Source organism: Saccostrea cucullata, unplaced genomic scaffold, assembly GCF_032062105.1.
Source record: "Saccostrea cucullata isolate Sc308-1 unplaced genomic scaffold, CSIRO_AGI_Scuc_v1 ctg4209, whole genome shotgun sequence".
In the NCBI taxonomy this organism is placed as follows: domain Eukaryota; kingdom Metazoa; phylum Mollusca; class Bivalvia; order Ostreida; family Ostreidae; genus Saccostrea; species Saccostrea cuccullata.
The window spans coordinates 1253-27727 of record NW_026918583.1 but is presented as its reverse complement, the minus strand read 5'-3'; the positions used below and the strand labels follow the sequence as shown (position 1 = coordinate 27727).

General features: G+C 33.5%; 2 protein-coding genes across 5 annotated transcripts in view; one reads left to right on the top strand and one right to left on the bottom strand.

Annotated features, from left to right (window-relative positions):
* Positions 1-22085, top strand: part of LOC134268200 (histone deacetylase 8-like) — a 74401-nt gene extending 52316 nt beyond the window's left edge. For 3 of the 4 annotated variants that reach the window (XM_062750393.1, XM_062750399.1, XM_062750411.1), the window contains 7 exons: positions 374-486; positions 774-851; positions 2568-2676; positions 3254-3426; positions 3937-4031; positions 4615-4720; positions 5134-5534. In XM_062750393.1, the coding sequence (XP_062606377.1) occupies positions 374-486; positions 774-851; positions 2568-2676; positions 3254-3426; positions 3937-4031; positions 4615-4720; positions 5134-5162 (703 nt within the window). In that variant the 3' untranslated portion in view covers positions 5163-5534. Of the gene's footprint in view, positions 1-373; positions 487-773; positions 852-2567; positions 2677-3253; positions 3427-3936; positions 4032-4614; positions 4721-5133; positions 5535-21510 lie in introns of those variants that run through there. The other variant, XM_062750405.1, reaches the window with a different exon arrangement.
* Positions 22086-22170: 85 nt separating this feature from the next.
* Positions 22171-25176, bottom strand: LOC134268178 (tripartite motif-containing protein 2-like). Its single transcript, XM_062750374.1, has 2 exons — positions 25138-25176; positions 22171-24052 (listed from the first exon to the last, which is right to left on the bottom strand). Exon 2 carries the CDS (start codon positions 24013-24015, stop codon positions 22351-22353), a length of 1665 nt encoding a protein of 554 aa, XP_062606358.1. The 5' UTR covers positions 24016-24052; positions 25138-25176; the 3' UTR covers positions 22171-22350.
* Positions 25177-26475: the final 1299 nt, after the last annotated feature.

The window sequence follows — 26475 nt, the reverse complement described above, 5'->3', positions numbered from 1 at the left end:
TTTTCGTGTGAGCACATTCTGTGACACTGGACTTTTTTTTTTAAAATACGGTCCCATCCGAAGGACTTTCCTCTGCGTCCCCCAATGGGATTCGAGTCCATGATGTAAGAATCAACTCAGAGTCCCTACTCTGCAAGATATTATAATTCAGAAGGTCTTCGCATTAAAAGTCACAAGGTCTCATTCTGTTAGCCATCACATAGAGTGTGGAATTTAGGGCCTGGGTTATTGAGAAAAAGGTCAAAATATTGAATATTAATCCTTAAGACAGTTCTCCCTTGCCTTGTACATGCCTTTGGTGTGACATGAACTTTGTACATAACCATGTATTGATATATGGGTTGAGAAAACTTGGTAAACATTTATTTTTCAGACACACAGCATCGGGATTTTGTTACGTCAATGACATTGTTCTTGCCATCTTAAAAATGAGAAAGAAGTTTGAGAGAGTTCTATACATTGACCTAGATGTACATCATGGAGATGGTTAGTGTATTACTTACTTATTCTGATTCTCTCTGAATTTTCATTAACTACATCTATAGAAAAGAGCATGTTTGGAAAAAGGTCAGAATGTTTTTTTCATCACAATTTGATAGATTCTTCAGTTGTTTTTATGAAACATTATTCTCAAATTTGAAATCTATGTTTGTCAAACATTCCAAACTGATGTTAAAATTCCTCATTTATCCCTGTGTTGGTGATTTCTATCTTTGCTTACATTTGTTTGTTTATTTATATTCTTTTAACTTTTCTCAATCTTTTTTTAACAGGTGTGGAGGAAGCATTTTGTACATCATCCAGGGTGATGACAGTATCAGTTCACAAACATTCCCCGGGATTCTTCCCAGGTTTGTGTCATAGGCATTTTACTGGCTCAAAATATCCTTGCTAAATCCAAGAAATTTGTAGGAATGCTCAAGTTTTTAGCTCTTCTGAGCCAAAGGCTCAAAGAGCTAATGCTATATATGTCCATATGTGCAGTGTGCGTTGAGCGGTATGCGTTAACTTTTTAGAATATGGGCCATAACTCAAGAACCCCTTGGCCAATTATTGTCAAATTTGTCACAGGGTATCCATGGTCCAAGGGCTACCAATAATACTAAAATTAGGGGTGGGACCCTTAAACAAGGGGAGATAATCACGAAAATAAAACCAAAAGTACTGGTTGCTAAAAAATCTTCCTATCAAGAACCACCAGGCAGATTTTCACCCAACGTACATACACGGGTTCAGATATGTTGAAGATTTAAAATTGTTCAAGGCATTACCCAGCTGGGGCAAAGGGCATGGTCTCAAGGTCACTTCAAAGTTGACCTAAATTTACACTTATTAAAAACTTTGATATTTTGCTCACTAAAAAGACTAGGATCATCAAATCTTTTAAGTTGATACATCTCAGGACTTGACATCATGTTAATACAAAAGTAGGTCACGGTGACCTACTTTTTAAATTTTATGGGCTTTTGTTTTCAAATTGATTTGGAGGCATATTTTGGACACTTTAAGGCCTATGATCATAAAACTTTGTCGGTTGGTGCATCTTGGGTCCACAAAAAACATCAACTTAAAAGTAGGTCATCATGACCTACTTTTAAGTTCACCTGAGTCGAAGGCTCAAATGAACTTTTCCGATCAAAATTTGTCCGTTGTCTGTCGTCGTTGTCGTTGTTATTGTCGTCGTAAACTTTTCACATTTTTGACTTCTTCTCAAGAACCGCTGGGCCAATTTCATTGAAACTTGGCACAAAGTATCCTTGGGTGAAGGGGATTCAAGTTTGTTGAAATAAAGGGCTACGCCCTTTTCCAAGGGGAGATAATTAATAAATATGAATTAGAGAGAAATTAATGGCATTTTTAAAATATCTTCTTATGAACCACTGAGCCAGAAAAGATGAAACTCATGTGGAATCATCCTCAGGTAGTGTAGATTCAAGTTTGTTCAAATCATGACCCCCGGGGCTAGGGTAGGGCCAAAATGGCCGACCAAAGTTTTATATAGGGATATATAGGAAAAATCTTTAAAAATCTTCTTCTCCAGAATCACTGGGCAAGGAAAGATGAAACTCATGTAGAAGCATCCTCGGGTGGTGTAAATTCAAGTTTGTTCAAATCGTGACCCCCGGGGCTAGGGTGGGGCCAAAATGGTCAACCCAAGTTTTACATAGGGATATATAGGGAAACCTCTAATTAAAAATTTTCTTTTCAAGTACTTCAAAGCTATGATAAGTGATATTTTTATGGAATGATCCTCAGGTAGTGTAGATTCTAGTTTGTTCAAATGATGAATGCCTGGTGGGGGGTTAAATTCAAGCCTGATGTGGTCAGGTGAGTGCTGTGGCCCCTGGGCCTCTTGTTGAATTTTATGGCTTATCTTCTCCAAAACATTTAATCCCATTATTTCGAAAACTGAGAGATTTAGAATCACCAAATCTTGTAGGTTGATACATCTAGAGGCCTTAAAACATATTTATCTAAAAGTAGGTCACTGTGACCTACTTTTTGAACTTTGAAGGCATTTTTTTTAAATTGTTTAATTAATTGTTTATTATTTAACATCTGTATAGGATCTGGAGGGTTAAATGACACTGGAATGGGCAAAGGAAAGGGATGCACTGTTAACATTCCACTATTGGACGGTATGAGAGATGAAGAGTTTGTTCCCTTGGTGTGCAGGTAAAAGAGATAAATCTCTAAAATAACTTTTGTATCATAATGATTGTAGTATACTGAACATTGCTTATTATAATAAGGTAGGTTTATCTTAGCAACAGCTTTTAGAAGACATAAATACTGTGTACAGGGTTATTTTTACCCTTTCACAACTGAAAACAAGTTTGCCCTGTTTTAAATTCGCCCAGAAAGATTTTTGTTTAAGATATTACATGTATACAATTTACTTTGAAGTAGCCCTGTTTAAATTTGCCTATGCCAGACTAGGGCCAAAGTTGCAAAAATTAAATGGGGGCAAAATATTTCCCTGTATACAGTAAAAGGGTTTCCTCAAATGACTATGTTAATCAATTTGTCTGTCTGCCTTTTATTCTATCCATTAAAAAATTAGGATGACAGTTATGTTCTAATTCTGGTATATCGTTATACTATCAGACATATTTTGATATAAAAATGGTTGTCCATGTTACCTGGATGTATTGTTAGAGTGGTGGGGGTAGATTTCTCTCTTATGCAATTCAGTGTAAAATAATTCTTATTTGATATAAATAGTAAATAAATCTAGTTATTTCTTTCCCAGAGTCCTACACAAGGTCCATGAAGTGTTTGTACCCCAGGCCGTGGTGTGTCAGTGTGGGGCTGACGGACTCAGTGGTGACCCTATGGACTCCTTTAATCTCACTCACACGGCGTATGGCCGGTGTCTACAGTTCCTTCTACAGTGGAAGCTGCCTACACTTGTATTAGGAGGAGGTGAGATTGAAATACATAGTGCTTACAATGTACACTGTATAAAATTGTATATAGATACAGGAGAACTTGAACATGGATATCTTGAATACCATTGGTGTGTCAAAGTGATTTTGGAAATATCAATATTTTACAGTATTTTATGCTCAGTTTCTCAAAATCTCACTTACAGATAACTCAAAAGTTTCTTCTCGGTTAGACCTCACTGTATCCGAAAGGGAAAATAAGGCTACAGTTTGAGAATGAAAACACAATTAAGACAAATGTGAAATAGTTTTGTATCATTATTCCGTCTTATGCAATTGTTTTTCAATCCAAGACAAAAGAAATCAAACTTTCACTTTCATTGTCAGGATTTTAAGACATTTTCTTATTTTGAGTAATCTTATTGAAATGAAAATTGTGAACTCCAAAACTTAATTCTAGAATGGTAATTTTCAGTGGAACTAGTTATGGTTTTAGATTAAAGACAGAAATATACCATCACTATTATAATATATTTGAAATGTTTAGGAGGTTACCACAATGCTAACACAGCCAGATGTTGGGCCCATCTAACTGCGGTCATTTGTGGACGGAAACTCCCTCAAGAAATCCCAGATAACAAGGTAAGGTCTGACTCTGCTACTATACTGAAACATGTTTTCATTTGATATGTTGAATTTTTTTTGCATAAATTTATTTTTGGAAACAAACAGAAAAAGCTGAAAATTCAAGTAGTTTTTAAAGTGGTCAAAATTGTTTCAACACAAAACTATGAAAACACATAAGGGAAATTGTGGTCATCAAAGAAAATGCCAACCATATATATCATGGGAAGCTATCAAGCCATATTATCTTATTCAAAATAGAGAATGGTGCACAATGTAATTTTTATTTGTTTCAAAATTTAAACATATTTTCTAAATAGGAAATGTGATTTTTTTAATAGTAAATACTAAGTTTGTCATTATAAATGTACTGATAAGGAGATTATTCAGAAAGTTCTAAAATTATCTTTATCTCAAAGTTACATGTAATTCGTTGTTTAACTGTGTGAAGTGAGTAAAAGTAATGAATGTACAGAATGACATTGGACAAAGTAGGATCACAATTTATTTAATCAGTCATCCAAAACAGGTATTGATCATCTATTTGGTACATGTTTTATTAAATTAAGAGAATTAGAATTCTTAATTTCACTAATTTCAGTATTTTATGTCGTATGGTCCGGATTATGAACTTCCTATATCCTATGGAAACAGAAAGAATATGAACACGAAAGTGGCTCTACAGAAAATATACAACACGGTTATAGGTAATTTTATTCAATTAAGATTCTCTACAGAAAATACACAGCTGTGTTATACATGTACTTAAGTCTATAACAGTTAAAATTCTCCACAGAAAATTTATAACAGTCACTGTATTATTGGTATATCTATAACAATAAAGATTCCCTACAGAAAATTTACAGCTGTGTTATTGGTATTGAGAGTCTCTAAAGAAAATATGCAACTGTGTTATATGTAAGTCTTTAGAAAATATACAGCTGTGTTATAGGTTAATCTTTAGAAAATATACAGTCATTATTGGAGGGTTTATTACATTTTTCAGTATATATTTATTTACTTATGTTTGTAATATTATTTTTGATTTAGGAATGAACAACGTCACATTGTATTTTTCAACAAAAGAAAATTATCATGGTACTTTTTCTCTCTTTTACAGAAAATCTAAAACAACTCAAAGGCTCTTGATATTGGTGGAGAAACAATTCATTAGTGTGATTCAGGAAAAAAAGTTATATTGTTAAAATCATTTCTATTTGAGAAAAACTAGCTTTAATGTGATATATGATGTGATCATAAGAAATATTTATGTCAAATTTTTATTGTACAATGTCAACAGTTTACAAAAGAAACAGGTCTGTGAATTGGGAATATGTTCATCCATGTTAACAATGTTGTTGGTATCTTACATTAAATCTAATGTTATATTTTGCATTGTCTTTTATCAGATAACTTCAGACAATAAGTTCCATTAGGCCTTTAGTTGTTTTTGAGCTAACATTTATGTGATTGATAGTTTATTTTTCAAATTAATAATAAAAAAACTATATCAACTCGCAATTTTTTGAGTTTTTTTAAATTAAAAGCAATCTGCGTTCAAATAGCTAAAACACTACCTGACGCTATGTCTACTGTTAAAATATTACATTTAGTGGTGTATAATTTCCCCTTTTTCATGTACAAGCTAAATGTCATATACATAAACACATAAACGATAAGGGCTCTTTTCTCATGACGGCAGTCAATTATAGATTAATAAAAACATTAAGAAATGCGCTAAATCAAATTCAAAAATCAATTTCCGCCAAACAAAGTAACTATTGTTACTGGTTCCCTCAAGGATCTGTTTCTGAAAATGTTCAACATGATCAGATATTTACAACACTAGTGTGTTCCCATTCCTATCACTTGAAAAAAATGTTTTGCTTCTGAATGGGGATGATCTGCACCTTTGCATTTTCAAATATTGGTAAAACGGCATTTACAAGGGTTGTTAGAATACTTCTAACTATTATGACAAACTGGGACCATATTTAATATTCAACCCTTAATAATTTTTAATTTGTTTTTTCTTTGTTCTGAAATGAGTAATTCTGTAGCAAAATTAGAAAGGACATAAGGAGAATCACTTTAATGAAGAACAGCTAAAGAAATAATTTCATTTGGTTGAAATACAGTCCTTACTTCTTATTTCAATCTCTATAGGTCTCCCCCTCTCAAAAATATTTAAGGAGGAATGCCACACCAACTTTTTATTTCATTGATCTCTGAATCAACCTTTTTAAACAATGGTTTCAGCATTGAAAGGCCGACATAAGCTCTTATTTATTTTACATGAATTTTTTTGTAATTTTTCAAAGAAAACGAAAAAAAAATTCATTACATCCATATTAATAAATGCTTTCTTGTGAAATTTTTGCTGTAAATGAATGCATCACATGAATACCTAATAAAATATGTTAAGAAAGTCTGGTTATACGTTTAAATTTTTTTTATAAAAAATTATTTATGAAAATAAAACACATAATTTGTGAATATTTTTTAAACTTGTGATTAAAATCTTCTTAAAACAAGCCACAACTGGGGAGAACATGTTCATAAATCATATTCATAAAAGAAATTGAAACGAAGTTGAGAAATTTTAGAGAAAATATTTTTTTTTAATTTTGGCCAATCCCGAGAAAAATTAAACCGATTACGACCATAATTGTACAATTATTGGAAATAAATTGCATTTTCCTAAAAACACTAGTCTGATGAGGTGTTAAAAGGGATAAAACATTATAGAACCTGACAATAAAATAGATTTCTTCATTGTAAATACTTGAAGAGGCAAAAAATTAGCATTTTATTCATTTTGTGTTAATTTTGATCGGGATCAGTTTAATTTTGATCGGGTTAGGTCCAAATATTAAAAAAATTAATTTTTCTAAAATTTCTCAATTTCGTTTCAATTTCTTTTAAAAATATGATTGACAAACATGTTGTCCTCAATATGACTAGATTTGTGGTGTTTTTAACCATATGTTTCAAAAATATTCACAAATAATGTGTTTTATTTTCATAAGTAATTTTTTATAAAAAAAAAAATTAAAAAGTCTAACCAGACTTTCTTTACATATTTTATAAGGTATTCATGTAATGCATTCATTTACAGAAAAATTTTTACGTGAAGCACTTAATTTGGATGTAATGAATTTTTTTTCGTTTTCTTTGAAAAAAATACAAAAAACTAGAGCCGAGCTCGTTGCAAAGCAACGAGTAGGTCTTCCGTCGGAGCTATGGACAGAGAGAAATGACCTTGAGTCAAGGTCATGCCACGTTCTAATGATAAAGCAATCTTTTAAGAGTAGATATCATCTTATGTTTTACTATTAAAAAAATGATAGTAAAGGAATGTTTGCGACCTTGACCTTGTCAAAATGACCTTGGGTCACACCATGACACAAGCTGGTGATGAGCATATCCCATTTATGTGCTACTGTATTGACAAATTTACACGTTTTTTTTCAAACAATGCATCCAGTCAAAATATCTTATCCTAAATGACCTTGATTCAAGGCCGTAACACACTCTCCATGATTTAAGCCATACCTTTTTTCAAGATAAGCCTTGTCACAGCTAATATACATGACTGTGTAAAAAGTTATGGTCAATTTTAAGCAATGTTTAAATTTTGGAATAGCCGGATAAACTTCAGGGTCAAAGTTCATGATATACTAGTATTTGATGTGATTTTATCACAGGTTACAACCGTTACGTACATAACATTGTGATATTTGTGTAATATGAAAGCCCTATCTCTCCTCATTAAAAAGTTATGATCAAGCCTCAAGGTCAAGTTGTCAAAAGTCAGTTTATTTAGAAAGGAGTTGTTATAGGTAATTCATAGGGATAAAATAAAAGCCCTATCTCTTCTCAGTCAAAAGGTATGAGTATTGTTAATGTTTTTGAAAAGCAGGTCAAAGGGTAAAAAATCAGTGAATTTTAAAAGGTGTTGTCACAGTTAATACATTTTTATAAAATGGAAGCTTTCAAAAGTTATATTAAATTTAAAGTAATGTTATTTTTTTTAAGTCGGTCAAGTTCCAAGATCAAGGTCACAGGGTAAAAAATCACAGTATATTTGAAAATCAGATGTCACATTAATAATGCACATGTGAAATATCAAAGTCCTATTTCAACTCATTCAATATTATTATTAAGTTTAAAGTTCTCGTGACAGATGGACAGACTGGCTGACAAATAAGGTTTTAATGTTTAATGTAAAAAATAAATACATGTAATTTGAACATGATAGATTGAGAAGTACGAATAATTAAAAAAAAAAAAAGAATATATTTCCATTTCTAATTTTGTTCTCTGTGATAACTCTTTGAAAGTTAGGGGGAGTTTATTTCTTGATAATTCTGTCGGAATATAAATTAGGCAGGACGATAGGTCAGGAGCTAAGGAGGCCTAATACGCATGCAAATCTCGTGCGCATCTGTCTCTGTGTCTGACGCTAAGGAGGCCAAATATGCATGTAAATCTCGTGCGGCTGACTTTGTGTTTGACGTCAGTGGGCGAGGACTATTTAAATTGGCATGGAAGTCCTCTTGTTATTTAAATCTATTAATCTACATTTTTAAAGTCTAAATCTACAATTTTATTTCACAATCAAATGGAAATATAAGGAATCACTGTCTAGTCAGGAGAGTATGCCAGAGACATCAACAATAGTGGGAAACATGGGATAATTTTAGCATAACGGGCTTCCCCCAATATGAAAATTATCCCATGTTTCCCACTATTGTTGATCGCCTGGCATACTTTCCTAACTAGACAGTGATTCCTTAAATAAATCAGGTTTCCTACATGAGATCTAGATTTCCTTAAAGAATTATTAATACATATTATTCAAGAACATGCAATACATGTTCTTGGAGGTTCAAGACGCGGAGACCGGTCAGTTCGATGAGAACATATACATGTACATAATAACTTTCTCGTTACGGGGTTGGTGGTGCCATAAAAGGATTAAATTCGCATGATTCCACCTCTGATTTTTTAAAAGTCTGTATTTGCGCTGCTAGTGATTTATATTGTTTAAACAGAATTTAATTTTATGAAAATAATTATTTTTAATGCTTATTTTTGACATATGCTTAAGTTATTTACCTATCAAAGTTTAAATAGTAAAAAGGATTTTGTCACTCAGTATTTATCTAAGGAATTAGTGTCAATTCTCTACATCAAAGAGCGTCTGACTTTTATGTATGATATAAATTGCGTAAATGTGTTAATTGAAATTTGAGTGAATCCCGTATGTTGTGTGAGAGAATTTTTAGATCCGCCGTGGACTATCCCGGACGTGAATATTAGATGTACTGGACATTCCGTCATCAAGAAAATATAGTTTTACTCTGGACTATTCCGAGTTACCAAAACGTTTGTGTGTGTGTCGGTGTGTGAGCTTTACAACCTGTCTTTGTTTTATGTGACTTGATTTGATTTATTTTTCAAAATACAATCTTTAACTTTTTATTTCTTGACTTTCGTTTAATAAATTTTCATCACAAGTTCACTTGTGTTAATTTAACCAAATACATTCTATTGAAATGATGATTCCATCTTCTTTGTTAACTTTAAATTGCTTGAAATACAGTGTAAAAATCGAGAATGAAAATAATGAATGTTAGAAATGAAATTATTAAGTGTCGGAAAAGCAATGCAAAATTCCGGAAATCAAACGCAGTAAAAACTGGTACCTCCCCCTACCCAAAGAAACTAATTATACACACTTCGATGCTCGAATGAACACTCTAATCGGCACAAGTTTTAGAAATTTAAACTTTTATATGTAGGAAAGATTAGTGACGCATACTTATCTTTTTTTTCCATTTATATGACGACCTGTGAATAAAAAAAAAATGTCGCGTATGACTGTTGGTTAACATTATAATAGGTTATGGATTAATCATGGATTTCAACACCAGTCCTGACCTGTACGTACCTGAACAAACTAACCAACTGACATTCTCGACTCTGAAGGAAAACATTTTATCATTTGAGGGAAGGGGGGTTACGTATCGCGATGAGAGGAAATTTAATTATCTCTTTTAGTCCGATAAACACGAAAGAATGGCTTGAAATATTTGTATGCAACTACATGGCTTTCTCAGAAACAATTTTGCATTTGTTAAAAAAAATTCTAATTATTCATTTTTAAGGTCTTCCGTTTCCTACGGAAGACCTTCTACTGATTCTGTTGGTAAAGATTATTATTAAGGTCTTCCGTTTCCAACGGAAGACCTTTCTGTTATTCTTAGGTTTCTTTTCCACAGTTTTTTTTTTCTTTTTTTTCTTACCGATTTTGTGCACGCGAGTTCTCAGAAACGACTTGCTCGATTTTCATGAAACTTTCAGGGTTGATGGAACATGAAAAAATCTAGAAATATATTTTTTTTATTTTGATGACGTCACTTCCGGTTCCGAGATTTTTGCATTTTAGTGAATTTTAGAGGGTCAGTTTGTCCGCGAGTTTTCTCGAAAACGGCTTAAGATAGAAACTTGAGATTTTCAGTGATAATAGAGTAATAAATGTTGCTGTGCGGAACGTATTTCATATTCACCGAAATTGCTGTGTATGGAAGCTCGTTATGGCCCAAAAATAGTCCTTTCGCGAATTAAAAAAAATTTGACACCTTTTCAACGATAACTTTTTATCTAGAAATATTTTGTTAAAACATGTATAACGAAAGAAGTGTAGAATTCCAAGATCTTTCAATCGATATCTCAAAAAAGGGCTGGCCCCTAAAATTAAGGGCTTAGAAGGGCCGAACGCTTTTCTTTTATATCTCAAAAAGTATTGAGAATTTGTAATACGTCAAAGAAGCAAAGTTGTTCAAAATGTCAAGCTCTATCCATTGAAATCGACAAAATAGTCCAGTGACGTCACTTCCGGTTAAACCGGAAGTAGTCGGAAAACGCGTTTTTTTGCCTTTCTTGACCAGGTTTTGGGTAACATATGTCTCTGAGAGCAAAAAAGTAAATTTTCCGTCCGTCGTCGTCACTTCCGGTCAAACCGGAAGTAGCAAAAATGGCTAATTTTTGCATTTATTAACATAAATTTAGAGGATTCAAACCATTTTTGGACATTATTACTCATTTTTGTTGAAAATGAAAGCTACTTCCGGTCAAACAGGACGGAAGACCTACTCGTTGCTTTGCAACGAGCTTTGCTCTAGTTCTTTTTTTTTCTTCTACTTCCTAGACGCCAACTTTGAGGCCTCATATCTCACTCATTTCTTAATAGATTTTGCTCAAATTTTCAGACATTATAGATGGTAATAAACTCTATCAGAATGATGTCTAACATTTTAAAAATTTACTTCCGCTTATGAGTTATTTCCTTTTAAAAGAAAAATTTTAGACTTTCGTTTCCGGATAAAGGCTCAGAGACCACAAAAGCTGGAGCAGAAATTTTACTGGTTTTAGATAACAGAAGGATTGAAGTTGAGCACATCGGTTTTTGTTTTTCGATTTCTGTATTCATAATGGCGCTTTATAGGGGTAAAAAATTAGAACGCCTAAAAGTCTGAAAATTTACACATATTTTCCTTTTTTCTTGAAAACTAAAAATATTTTGTTAAGGCATATTGAATAAAAGTTGTGCATTATTGCAAGAGCTTTCATTTGATATCATTAAAAAGGGGCTGGCCCCTAAAATTAGGGATCTAGTGCCCTTGAAAGTTTTTGCTATATATCTCAAGATTAATATTTCGAATGACTTTTGAAAATAAAGTTGTGCTTTAACATCTTGCTGATCTTATGAAATTGTTATTTTGTTCTAGTCTTGTTTAAAATGAGCTAGATGCATGACCTATATATGTACAGGTAATTCTTTTCGCTCAGCTCGTAAATGAGAGCTTCTCATGCGTGTATATAAAACAAACTTACTTTAAATAAAAATCTTGCCTACATTGGATGCTAATATTCTTTAGAATAAAGTTCTTGAAGTGTTTTGTGCTTTTTTTTCCCAAATTGTCATGCTTATTTACTAAGCGCACGCCTTTACATTCACCTTGTTTGTTTACAATTATATAACGTGCCTCCCTCGATAACGCGGGGCAAAGTCGGTCAACGGGAATCAATCGGCGGGTAATCCAGCGATCCACAGTTATACACAAATAAAAACACAGAATGGTTAAATTCATTTTTTTTTAATATATTAAATGTTCCTTAATATTATCTCTGTCCTATGAAAATATTATTTTGTACGAGTCTTACGTATTATAGGAAAGAAAGCTAGACAGTTCTCATCTTGCTATTGAAGGAAAACTCTGTAGTCTTTATGCGTAGAATTGCAGTAAACTTGCCTTAAGTAATAAATATTTTACAACGCTGTATCATATCTCTTTTTTTTAAATTAGGTTTTAAACGTGTTCTTTGGTTCCCGTTCAGAGTATTCAATGGCATCATTTTCATTTTATTAATCAAGATCTTTAATTTCCAAGAGAAAGAGTTATAGAAAAAGCACGAGCTAGTATCTTTTCTTCGTTTAAATATGAATACAAACATTATGAACGAAAACGATAAACGCCCGGATCTCATAAAATGAACTTTTAAAGAGTCAAATAATACAAAAATTATTTACCGCACGATTCTCACATTCACCTGGAACCCAGATTTTAAGCGCGTTTACCATTGTGTTATCTTACGATTACACGTGTCCAAGAAAATCTAAAGCGACACACCGCGGCGAACCATTGACCCCGTAGTCATAGGCAAAATAATCGGTGTATTAAAACTATTTTACAATTAATGGAAAATTATTATTGTCGGATATTTGAGATTAATATGTTGGCTTATCTTCGTTTTAAATTTGATCGTGATACATGTTTATCTAAAACAGCTATCTAGGCTTTGTGTTTGTTTACAATTACGCGACCAACCATTCCTTCCATCGCTTGTTGACATTAATTTACACAGCGTGGTCGAATGTTAAATCTAATTTTACAAACTTACGGAAAACATTATTTTCTGTAAGTAAATCGAATCTTTCAAAAATATTTTAAAATATCTTAGGTTAGACTTTAGAACAAAACGCTGGGGTATTTATTTTATATGTACATTAATCAATCTTCAATTTTTATAGTTCGTTAGTTCAATGTGTAATTTTACTTTTCATTTTGACGATTCATAGCGTGAGGACTGGCGATCTGCGGTTACTTAACTTCAACCAATATTGATTTAAATGCACAAGCTTAATTTGTGCTTTTAACACACAAATAAATCTGTTTTCAACACAAATTTTCCCAAACACATTTTTTTTCATCACAGATTTTTACCATGGCTATTTCAGTTTTAAACTTTTAAAGAAAATCTTCCGAATCATAAGGATCTATTTAGAATTATACTCAATGAAATGGACTAAACATCGATATATATAAGTATCTCCGCACCTGTAAACTTCATAAGTGACTTCTGTGCTTGCACAATGCCCATTTTTATTACAGGTTGAATAGTCAATTTGAAAAAATAATTCAAGATTTTAACGTAGAACCTACGTCGTATGACATCATAACTAGTGAATGTGTTTAGTCTATGCTAGATCCATTATGACGTCATAATTAATTCAGTGTCATTTCCCGTACTTTACAGCTTCAGTATAGAAATGGTAGAAAATACTGCATTTTGAAATTCACAGAATTCAATTTAAAATCATGCCGAAGTAATCTTCATAATGTTCGATTTATATACCCAGGTATATATTTTTTTAATATAATGCTAAATGATGATATATTTCCTTAATTAGAGAAACCTGTAGACACCTTTCATTTAATAGATCTTGACCTTAATTAAGTTGACAAATGCAAGACTATATTGTGTGATGAAATTGCCATGTATACACCAAACTGACTACTGTAATAATGTAAATGGTTTGTAACTATTTTGAAGGGATGCAAAAATCTTTTTTAAAAATCTTCAGTTGCCAACTACATGTAAACAATGTAATATCTTGATGAAATGTGTCTAAGTTAAAGATGTACGTGTTCTAGATTGTGTGTAAATTTTGTGATATCTATCATGAAATAATGTGCATTCCTTTTCATAATTATTTGTTACTTATTCATATTCTTGGAGGTTTATTACAGTTTCTCTATTAAATATGCTCTTTTAAATCAAAAGTACAATTTTTTATGAACATTTTAAAGCTGAAAGTAGCCGCGAACAGTCATTTAATAATAAAATCGGTGTAAGTGCAAAAAGGTCAAGAATATTAGTATCGGTAAATAACCTATTTCTCATTAGTTAGAGGGGAAAGGTATATATTTTAACCACTTTTTGTAATCATATGGGTATGTTCTTAATTATATTAAAGATTGAAAACATTGTGACAAAGACTTCTGATACATATTTACAAATGTAGGGTGGAAAATTGACTGAAAATAAATAGAGTTTTTTTGCCTATAGTTTTGAAAATGTGGAATTATCTTTTATGTCAATTGAATAAAAAATAATTTATTATCGGGAAATATTGCTTAATACTGTTCAATTAATTAACAATAAGAACAACGGTGTTTAAAGCAGCAATTCTGGGATTTTGTTGTCTTCTTTGCATGACAACTACCCCTACAAATAACTGAAATTGTGAGGTCACAATATGTATTTATCATTCCATGTATAACTGGCTGCACTACATTTAATAACAAGGAAACATGTCATGTGCTTTTCACTGATTGATAAGCGAGTGCTAATTTATCATTATAGAAAGTTTGAAAATCTTGTGACAAAGACTTCTCCGACATAGGTTCTACCTTAAGGGGATGAAGGATGTATGGTCACGTGACTCAGTTGATTTACGTCATAATCTCTGATAAAATATGTACAAAACGAGATTGAAACCACAGTACTTGTATAATTTTTTTGACTGTTTGTTTGCGTTCACCATCTGGTATAAAAATATCTGAAAACATTCAAAATTTCTTGCAAATATTATCAAATTACGGAATAGATTAATCCACTCTGCCGTTTCCCTACTCTGCGCGTCCAGTGCGTCTTTGACGTCATAGTGGATCTCTTAGTTCAGTAAGATCATACACGGTAAAAACGGGTAGTATAAAATCATAAAAACGGGCCATAATATGTACATGGTAGGGTATTTTGTAAATTTCAGAACGCAAAAAATATTTTTACATGGTTGTTGACGGAAAAGTTCTGTGGGTTTGTCTTATTTCGCTTATTTCAGGAATGTGTGACGTCATAGTTGGGTTTTCCCGTACTCGAGAAATGTAAACATGACACGTTTTTTTCATGATCATGACTCGTTTAACTTTGCCCCGTGCAATATTGAGCTCAGCTTCACCAATCGATATTTTTACAGTTAATCAATACAATGACGACCTTGAACTTCGACTTAAATTTTCAAATATTGAATGATAGGATTTTTTGCAAATTAATTTTTTTATGGTTTAAGTTGTCCTAAAAAAGTCGTAAATTTCCGTCTCCAGATATGGTGTTAGAAAAGAATCTTGCTTTTTCGAATTTTTAACCCTATTCATACTCTAAAATATTTTAAAAGACACATTTCCGCTGGTATATTTTTTATCTATGATGAAAAATTTCAATTATTGACCGAGTAATGGACCCAGAAACACGGAGAATAAAAACTCCGCTCAGACACTGTGGGGTATGGTATTTGTCACTCAATATCTCAGAAATAAGTCAAGAAACCTATTGATATGTCTGCTTTATAGTATGTAGGACATACTAAATAAGATATATACAAAATATGAAAAAAATTAAATGACAGGTATTTTTTCAGCTAAAGGTCCTTCAGGCAATGAATTTAATTTGTGTAATAATTTATTCAAAACCTGTAAATGATTAATATAGTGTGCTAACATTTTAATTTTGTTCCGTGATTTTAAAAATATCAGTAGCAGGTTATACATTGAACATGTAAGTAGTAATAAACCCGCATCGTATGTACCGAATCGAAAATTTAAGAACTTATATAACAATCTGCAGCTACATGTACTGAATATCAGAAATTTATCATGTAATTACACACTTTTATTTCCTAATTTAAACTGTTAAAATCATAACCGGCACCATAGTTAAACATTAATTGTCTTATAATCGGCACTTAGGGCCTTTGAGCAGGGAGGGATCTTTTTTGTGCCAGCACCTAAAGCGACACAGGACCTTGTTTTATACGGTCTCATCGGAAGAACAGGTCCCCACGTCCCACAGTGGGATTCGAAACCATGATGTAAGGAGTGATTCTTACCTTGCGACTATAGAGCAGAAGCAGACGCTCTAATCACTGTGCTATGCGGGCAACCTTTGGGGATATAAAATGAAAACAATGAAGAAAACGGTCAGTTAAAAAAAAGAAGGGGTCGTTTTGAAATATTATTCTTACGAACTTCAGGGCAACTTTTGACTCAGAAAATAGTATTTTTTCATTCTGACTATATTTGTTTAAGTTCATACCTGATACAAATTGCTTATAGTCCGCCGGTTTTCAGATGACTTAAAATAAGGTCATTTTAACAAATTCAGGGCCAATGACAGAAAAGTTGTAAAACACCTGTCAGAGTTATGAATTTCTAAAAGTTGTTTCAGATTGAGGGTTTGTCTTGACAAAGAGCCAAGGTTATTCTGTTAAAATCAAGGTCACTGACAGAAGAAATCTGTTCTTTTCCAGGCTAAAAACTAGTAAGTGAAAATCATTGGAGGCTCTTACTTGAAACATAGATTACTTATGATTGAAGGTTGTGTCATGTCACCCTGATCAAAGGTCTTTCTGGCAAATCAAGGTCACTGAGAGAGAAAAAATGTTTAAGCATAACTTTGTTATTAAGATTCACTGGAGGCTCATGATGAGAAGAAAAGGTTGTGTACATAAGAAAGTGCAGTGACCTTGACCCAAGGTCGGTACTTCCTTTCCACAGCTCCAACGGAAGACCTACTCGTTGCTTTGCAACGAGCTCGGCTCTAGTTTTCTCTCTTATTCTGAAAGCTCGGAATGTATATATTTTGGGGGCTCCTCCGTGTAAAACAGCATGTATTTAGGTACCATCATGTACCCGTAAAATCGTGTCATAAAGATATTCTTTTTATTCGAGGAAATAAAAGGAATGCATTCGGTACAATGCAATTATAAGTTATGCATCAATTCATGCAAAATTCAAAGTTGCTTCATTTACGATTTTCATGAGAATTGGTAACGTCACTTCCACTTACAATTTACTGTGCCATGTTTATATGTATATTTGCTAATTTAAATAACATCGCAAATTTTTTTGATATAAAGCAATTAGAATAACTTGATATAGGCCCGTATACATGTAACGATTGCAATTCAAAGTGGAGGGAGAGATGGGCCCTAAAAAATCCTCCTACTACACGTGTACCTTTCGGCTTTCCAATAATAGAATCATCCGTACAAATCAAAAACAAGTTGCAGAATTGATATCCCCAAATTTTTTTAAATAACGAGACTATAATGGACTACACAAGGGTAGAATTGAATACATGCGCAAATAAAATCAATTGGCAGAGTTATCGGCTGTCACCCTTCGGTGTAGCCGATGAACTCGTCCATAGATACCACAGCAGATGAGAAAAGCGCGCGTAAACGCAACACCTTTTATTCATTCGTCAAAGAATAGAATCCGACATTCAACACTTTTAAATAATGTTCAAGAAAACCTTTAAATTTGTGTATAGAAACATTCTTACGATTAGCGCAAATGACATATTTTCTTGATCTTAAATCTAGGACTCTAGCAAAAATCAAAGAGCGGTAATGTTGACCTCACGAATGTATACAGGTCAACGCGCGATCGATAAACGGGTTTCATAACCATGTGATACACACAAAACACGCACACTGTACACACGAAACTTTCAGGGTTCGAGGAAAATTCACGATGCATGAATTGAATAACAGTGAATTATCTTAAGCTTGAATTTAAAAAAAAAAAATAAATAATGCTATATTGAATATTAATACTTAAAAAATATTTTAATTCTCTCCCGTCTTGTTCTTTAAACTAAACACAGGGAGAAAGTTGTCTCTGAATAATCTGTATGACATCCAGCTAGAGAATACGTTAAAAATCTTATTTCAACAAAGATTAACATTCAATTTAGCTAGGTATATTATTCTTATCCAGTTAAGTGCAGTTATACGTGTTATACACGTACCCATATAGAATTCTTCTTTACTTGCCATATAAAATCACTTACCTGTACATGAATTATAGTTTTCAGCTCATCTAATAAAACATGACTTGAACAAAATAACGTTTTCATGAGATCAATAAGATGTTAAAGAACCCATTTCAAATCGATAACCATATCGAAATATTTACCGTTTTTAAGTTATAAAGCAAAAACGTTCGAGCGCCCTTGACCCCTAATTTGAGGGGCCAGCCCCTTTTTAATGATGTCAAATGATAGGGCTTAAAATTATGCACAATATTTGTGAAACATGTCTTAACAAATTATTTTTAGTTTAAAAGATACACAAGGAAATAGATGTAAATTTTTTCGCTTTTAGGCATTCTTATTTTTGACCCGTATCTAGCACCGTTTTGAGTGCAGAAATCGAAAAAGAAAAACCGATGTGCACAACTTCAATTCTTCTAGTATTTAAATGCAGTAGACATTCTGCTCCAGCTTTTGTCGTTTCTGAGCCTTTGTCTGGAAACAAACGGCACCAAATTTTCATTTAAAGGGAAATAACTCAAAAGCGGAAGGGAATTTTTGAAATGTATGAAAACATTTTAATTGAGAATTGTAACGTCCACAAACTCTGAAAATCTGAGCGAAATCCGTTGAAAAATGAGCGAGTTACGAGGTCTCAAAGTTGGCGTCTAGGAAAAAAAAAGAACTAGAGCAAAGCTCGTTGCAAAGCAACGAGTAGGTCTTCCGTCCTGTTTGACGGGAAGAAGCTTTCATTTTTAACAAAAATGAGAAATAAGGCCTAAAATGGTTCGATTCCTCTAAAGCTATGTTAAATAATGCAAAAATAAGCTATTTTTGGCTACTTCCGGTTTGACCGGAAGTGATGACGACGGGTGGAAAATTAATTTTTAAGCTCCCAGAGACATATGTTACCCAAAAACTGGTCAAGAACGGCAAAAATATGAGTTTTCCTACTACTTCCGGTTTGGCCGGAAGTGACGTCGACGGACGTGTTATGACGACTCCGATAGATTCAGCTTGACATTTTGAACAACTTTGCTTTTTTGAAGTATTACAAATTCTCAATACTTTTTGAGATATAAAGAAAATACTTTCGGCCCCTCTTGGCCCTTAACTCTAGGGGCCAGCCCTTTTTTCGAGATACCATTCGAAAGATCGTGGAATTCTACACTTCTTTTGTTCTACATATTTTAACAAAATATTTCCAGGTAAAAAGCTATCGTAGAAAAGGTGTCAAAATTTTAGAAATTCGCGATAGGACTATTTTCGGGCCATAACGAGCTTCCGTACATAGCAATGTCGGTGAATATGAAATACGTTCCGCACAACTACATTTATTGCTCTATTATCACTGAAAATCTCAAGTTTCTATCTAAAGCCGTTTTCGAGAAAACTCGCGGACAAAGTAACACTCTAAAAATCACTAAAATGCTAAAATCTCGGAACCGGAAGTGACGTCATCAAAATAAAAAAATATATGTCTAGATTTTTTCATGTTCCATCTGCCCTGAAAGTTTCATGAAAATCCATCGAGCCGTTTCCGAGAATCGCACAAAATCGGTAAGAAAAAAAAAAGAAAAAAACTGTGGAAAAGAAACCTAAGAATAACAGAAAGGTCTTCCGTTGGAAACGGAAGACCTTAATAATAGGGAATAATCTTAACCATCAGAATCAGTAGAAGGTCTTCCGCCTGAGCGGAAGACCTTAAAAAAATTCATATCAAATAATTAAGAGCTAATGCCGGCCTTTCAATGCTGAAACCATTGTTTAAAAAGGATGACTCAAAGATCTATAAAATAAAAAATTGGTGTGGCATTCTACCTTAATAACCCAAGAAGAAAAACAGATATCCAAGAATTCATGTTTTATTGTGGGAAGGGGGTGTCAAGATTATTTAAAGAAAAATTGGTTTGGACTCAAATCGCATCAGATACTGTCAATGGTACGATATTGGGATACCATGAATAAAAAAATAATAGAATACTGATCTACCCGTCTATATTCAATTAAGATTTTTAACTCACCTCAACAAAGTTGGTGCAGCTTATGTAACATAGGCGTCGGAACCGGGGGGGGGGGGGGCTAGGGGGGGCTTAGCCCCCCCCCCCACTTTTTCTCCAAATATATAGTTAGTATAGACTTAGCCCCCCCCCCCCACACTTTTTTTCCAAAGATACACTTAGTATAGACATTGAACATTGTTTCGTAAGTTTAGCCCCCCACTTTCCACAAACACGTCGGTCGCAGTATAAGTAAAAATGGGGGAAAAGGTGGTGTTTGGAAAAAAGTTTTGTTATTGAAGTTCGAATTTAACCCCCCCCCCCCTCCCAATGCAATTTCAGCTAAGGAATACTCAGGTTAATGTTTTTGGAGCAGGTTAACTATTTTGGTGTAGGTCTCATTTCCAAGTAACTATAAGCCCTATGTTGACCAAACTTGCATAGATGGTACATCTAAGGAGGCAAACTACCAGACTTGCTTCGGATGCTGAATCTGACCTACTTTTTCCGCATGAGTGAACAGGTTAATGTTTTTGGTGCAGGTCTCATTTCCAAGTAACTATGATCCTATTACGATCAAACTTGCATTGATGATACCTATAAGGATGCATACAACCTGGTTTGCTTCTGATGATGAATTTGACCCATATTTCCGGGTGAATGAACAGATTAAATTTTATTGGTGCAGGGTTCATTTCCAAGTAACTATGAGCCCTTTAATGACTAAACTTGCATGGATGATACATGTATATAAGGATGCACACTACCAGGCTTGCTTCGGATGCTGAATCTGACTACATCTTCTGGATGAATGAAAAGGTTAGGTTTTATACAGATTTCATTTCAAAGAAACTATGAGCTCTATGCTGAACAAACTGGCATGGATGGTACATCTAAGGGTGCATTCTATTAGGCTGGCTTGGGATGCTGAATTTGACACTTCATATGAACCATGCAGGTAAAAGGCTTTCACCAAGAAACTATATGGCCTATATCAACAACACTTGCACAAATGATGCATCAAGGGATGCAAATCTCAAACTTGCTTCAGATGCTGAATTTGAATTATATTTTCTTGATGGGCGACTAGTTTGAAGTTTATTGATAGGTCTATTCCAAAGTAACTGCAAGCCCTATGAGATCAAAATTGCATAAATTTTGGAAGCACACTTTTAGAATGTTTGTTAATTGTGTGACTTAGGCTTAGTTAAAGACAACATTTGTTGAGATGAGCTCTGTAATCTCTGATTACCAATGTTTTTTTTTCATACCATTTAGAATGAAGCGCACACATGCCACCATTTTGATTATTTTGTTGTCTTTGTATTCAGGGTCATACCCCCACGTAGAGCCTTAGACCAAGACATGACGGGATTCCACGCTAAAGATTACATCGACTTTCTGGCTTTACTCAGTAAACAGAGCGACGAGGAAAAATACGAAGAAGAGAGTGAACAGTATGGACTCAGTAAGCGTGTTTATTATCATTAGGTAACCTTCACATTTTATTAAACCCATAGTTTTTGAATTAAATAAAAAATTTCACTGGTCAAGTGGACCAGTGATTTAGTGAAATTCACTGGTCCACGCAAATACTCATTGGTCCATCACCATACATATTAAAAATCCTGAAAATTTTTAATTCCAATTAGGTATCATAATCTACTGTATACTGGGTTATTTTCGCCCCATGTTATTTTCGCCCTTTCACACTTGCAAACAATTTTAGCCTGTTTTAAATTCGCCTGGTCATCGTTTTGTTTAAGAAATTATACCTTATTCTTTGAATTCGCCCAAATGAGGGTATGGTGAAAGGGGAGAATATTTCCCTGTATACAGTACTTTTTGTTGTATGATCCAATATTCGTTGTATGTAACTATAAATATTTATTGTCATCTGATTCATGAATATGTTTCACTTTTACTAAGTAAAAGTTCATTAAAGAATAAATAATGAATAATTTTTGTGCAAGTGAAATAAACAAAATAAGTTTATGGACTTAAACTTTATTTACCCAGTGTTCATATATTGTACATTTTACATCTTTACATAATCAATGCCTTGGGTTTTTCCCCATTTTGTTTTGCAGTCACTGAGACTTCTAATGACAATGATACACATTTTGTAGTATTAAGCAGTTTTTTTTAATTACAAACAGGTAAAATATTGTTTACATGTATTTGATTTTCTTCACTTTACCACTATCCCACTGAGCCACAAAGAGGTTGTCTCTGGTGTCTACACATAAACCATATGGACGCCATAGATCACAGTTATCAATGTAACGAAGGAACTGTCCGTCCTGATCTAGGATGTTGATACGGTGGTTGTTAAAGTCTGCTGTCAGGATCTGACTCTGGCTGTCTGTTGTGATGCCGACTGGATCAAATGATACCTTGTTAGTAGAGGGATGACCAGTGTATCTGAATCGGAGTTTTCCTGCCTGATTAACCACCACTACTGCACTGGCTCCATTGTCAGCCACACAGATATCCAGGTTCCTGTTCTCACTGATGTACTTAAGGTAGTTAGATGAATACAGAGGTTTACCTTCACTATCAAACTGAATGGTTTGTTTCTCTGTGGAGCCAGAGTAACGGACAACTTTTGTTTGTTTATAATCATCGCTGTTCATGGTAACTAGGAGGTCACCAGAGGAGGTACTACAGACACCTTTAGGTCTCCACCCCTGTAGTCTGATCACTTCCTGTATCTGCTCATTCTTCACCATGTTTACAGTTCTTGTATCAGGGTCAGTATATAGTAGATTTCCATTCTTTGTCACTGCTACGTCACTAAGTTCATTCCCAGACTTGGTTTTGATTGACTTCAGTAGTTTACCCTTGATGTTGTAGAGTTTCAGGGTTTTGTCATTTCCACATGTCCAGATTTCTTCATCACTGAGACTGGTCACACTGTATAGTAATCCATACCCAGTGTTTATGGTGGTGTTGAGCTCTGGTTCATCAAGCAGTGGTTTGACTGGAGGACAGGATATAGATTCTGGTGTCTCCGTTGTGTAGCCATGTTCTTCTGTTGTAATGGATAATGCTGACAGAGAACCAAACATTTGATGGAGTTGTTCTGTGTTGATCTGGTGAGGTGAGAAACTTGGTAATGAAACATTGACTTTAGGAGGTAAACTTCTGAATTCAGCATTCCTTGATTTGTATGCAGAGGTTAGGGAGACATTATTGGAGTCCAGAATTTTCTTTAGATCTTCTATGCTCTGTTTTACTTCAGAAGTTATTTGTTTGATTTTATTTTCTTGTTTATTTAGAGCAGCCAGGTGTTTAGTTTTCATCTCATCAATTTCAGATTTCTGTTTGTTGACAATGATATTAATTTCTCTGTGCCAGTCTTCTCCATGTTTGGTGACAGCTGATGTCAGATTCTCATAATGCTTTTCCAAGTTAAGTTTTTCAGAGTTTAGATCTAATGAAATTTCTTCATATGCAGGATAGATTCTTTTCTCTAATTCTTGTAAGTCATTTTCTAAACCTTTTGTTTTGGAACCAAGTTTTTGCAGTGCATCTGTGAACTTATGCCCATGATGTTTATCAGAGGTGATGCAGGTAGAACAGACAGGAATGTCACATTTCTCACTGTAAAGTTCACAATGTTTCTGGGTGTGGTTTGGACATTTAGGGTAGTGAGGGGTAGATTTTCTGTGTTTGTATGGTACAACATTATGTCTTTTAGATGAATCAGAGAGATGTTCCCCTACACAGGCCTTACACAGGTTAATCTGACAAAGTTCACAATGACTCTGTAATCCAGCTGTATGACACAGGTCACAAAGGAGGATGTCTTGGGCACTGTAACGGAGATCCATTATAGTATTCTTCTCAAATGTCCAAGTCTATATGATGCTGTAAAATAAATTTGAATTCTGATATCTAAGTTCTGTTCGTTATTTCCATATCATGCTTTAGGATATTCTTTGTTATGCTTTGTTTATTAATAATCAAAAATAAAAATATCAATCAATTGATAAAAGTGAAAGATTTTTATAATATGATAATAAATTATGTGTAATGATGATGGTAAATGATTGCTTTGTGTAAGAAATTTTTATGAACTAAAGGATGAAATCCAGTTTATATAGAAAGGATGCTTGAAATTAATGAAAATGGAATGAAAACTAAAGAATGAGGATAATGAATAGATTTTGTTATTGTGGGGCTTTTTCTAATTATAGGAAATTTCTATAGGTTTGTGTTTATACATACTAAAAACTGTTTTTGTCACGTGACATTGTGAAAGAATATGTTTCTTAAGATCAGAGATTTTAAATAAAAAAAATTCACAATATAGTTATGCATGTGATTCTATTAAAAATTTAACATGGCTTACGTATTACATACAATTGTGATCTCAATTTTGACCTTAAAGCTGAACACTACTCGTAAATAGGCATAGTCCGCCATATTTCTCGTTCTTCAACGCTCTCCCTACAACTCGTATATAAGGAGCAGATCTCTAGTCAGTTCAATGTACTCTACTATAGAGATCCGACGAGTGCAGACGTACATCTTGCAGAGCGTGCTACTCAATATCGTTGAAATTATCAAATTTTACGTATTTTTCTAAAACAGGACAAAAGTATCATGGAAAATACAGGCTAATACATTATTTACAAACAGAAAATGCACATAAAAACAAGAAATAAACGTAAGAAATCTAAGACAACGATAGGAGTAATACATGTCGGCCACGAGTTTCAAGTGTGCAATCGGGTGTAACGAAAGCGAGCGGTTTACATACCCGTCTGACAGTGCCAATTTATGAGAAGTGTTCAGCTTTAACATGATAAGACCTACATCGTCATATATAATCCTATATTGTTCCCTTTTCAAAGGATTCAACTTTTTACTAAAACATTAACTTTAAAAATTCAGGTATAAGATAAGTTGCACAAAGAGATGTTTAATTAAATGATGAAATAATGGCTTACCTGTAAAATTCAACATGGTTCCCTATAGCTAACGACTGTCTGACAATCTACTTCCTGGGTGTCGGCCTGATGCTAGGTCATGTGATCTAAACACCTGTATATGCTAAACCATGTGAATTAAAACCTGTTTATGCTAGGTCATGTGATTTAAATACCTCTTTATTTATAGTTCTTTAATAGACTGGTTAAATGTATGTCTGTACCCCATGGAAGAAAAATCACAATTGAATTTTTTTAAATTTACATTTAAGTGCTGTTAACATGGTTAAAGATACAATGAATTTTCACAGTAAGTTATATTGTAGTTGAATAATAAATTAAACATGAAAAACATAGTTGGGGGGGGGGATTACTGAGGGATAACATGGCACCCTGTTTCAGTTATTATGCTAGGGAGACAATTACAGATACAAGTATCTGTGGGAAAGAAAATAAGATTATCCATGTCTCCAATAAAACCAGATTAAAATCCATAAAATGCATTCTATTCAGATTGGTAAATATGACATTTCAGTGCAGACATTAATATAAAATTAGAATTTTTTGGTCACCTGAGTAACTCTATCTCACTCCACCATTTTTGTCTGTTGTGCGTCAAGTTTTAACATTTGGACATTTTCAGCATCGTCTTAGAACAGCTGAACCAGTGCCAATCAGATTTGATGGATGGTATCAACTGTAGAAGCACAAATTTTCGTGGGGATTAAATTTCGTTGATTTGTCATTAAAAGTAGTTTCGTGGGCAATTAATTTCTTTCTTTCGAAAGTAAACCTATTCAAAATAAATTTCATGTGGGATTTAATTTTGTTGTAATTGAAAACGAAATTTAACCCCAACACCCCCCCCCCTTTCGGATATTTGTGCTTTTACAGTATATGTGAGAAACAAGAACTCTTAATTTTATATCCCCTGGGTCAAGGATTCTGGTGTTTGGGTAAAGACTGTGTTAAATATGTAGTGAAAAAGCTTTATTACTTTGAAATTTTGAAGAAAAAAAATCTGCTCCTTGGCATATTGGGCACGTTGGAGGCAAACAGAGTAAAAGTTTTAATATGCAAGGGAACAAGCAGTGAAAGTTTAGTGCTTTATGTTGAACAAAGATGGAGTATATATGCATGTACATGCTAAATGATATAAGATCTGTTGATAAAATATGGTTTGTTTGAATATTAACATGTAAGTGGCACATGAAGCTAGAACAATGTCTCATGCTTTTCATTTGGTCATATACAGTAAAACTCGGTTATAACGAAGTCCTCGGGACCTGTGAATGTAATTCGCTATATCCCTAATTCGTTATATCCTTATAACGAATTCGTATAACCATTATAGTGAAT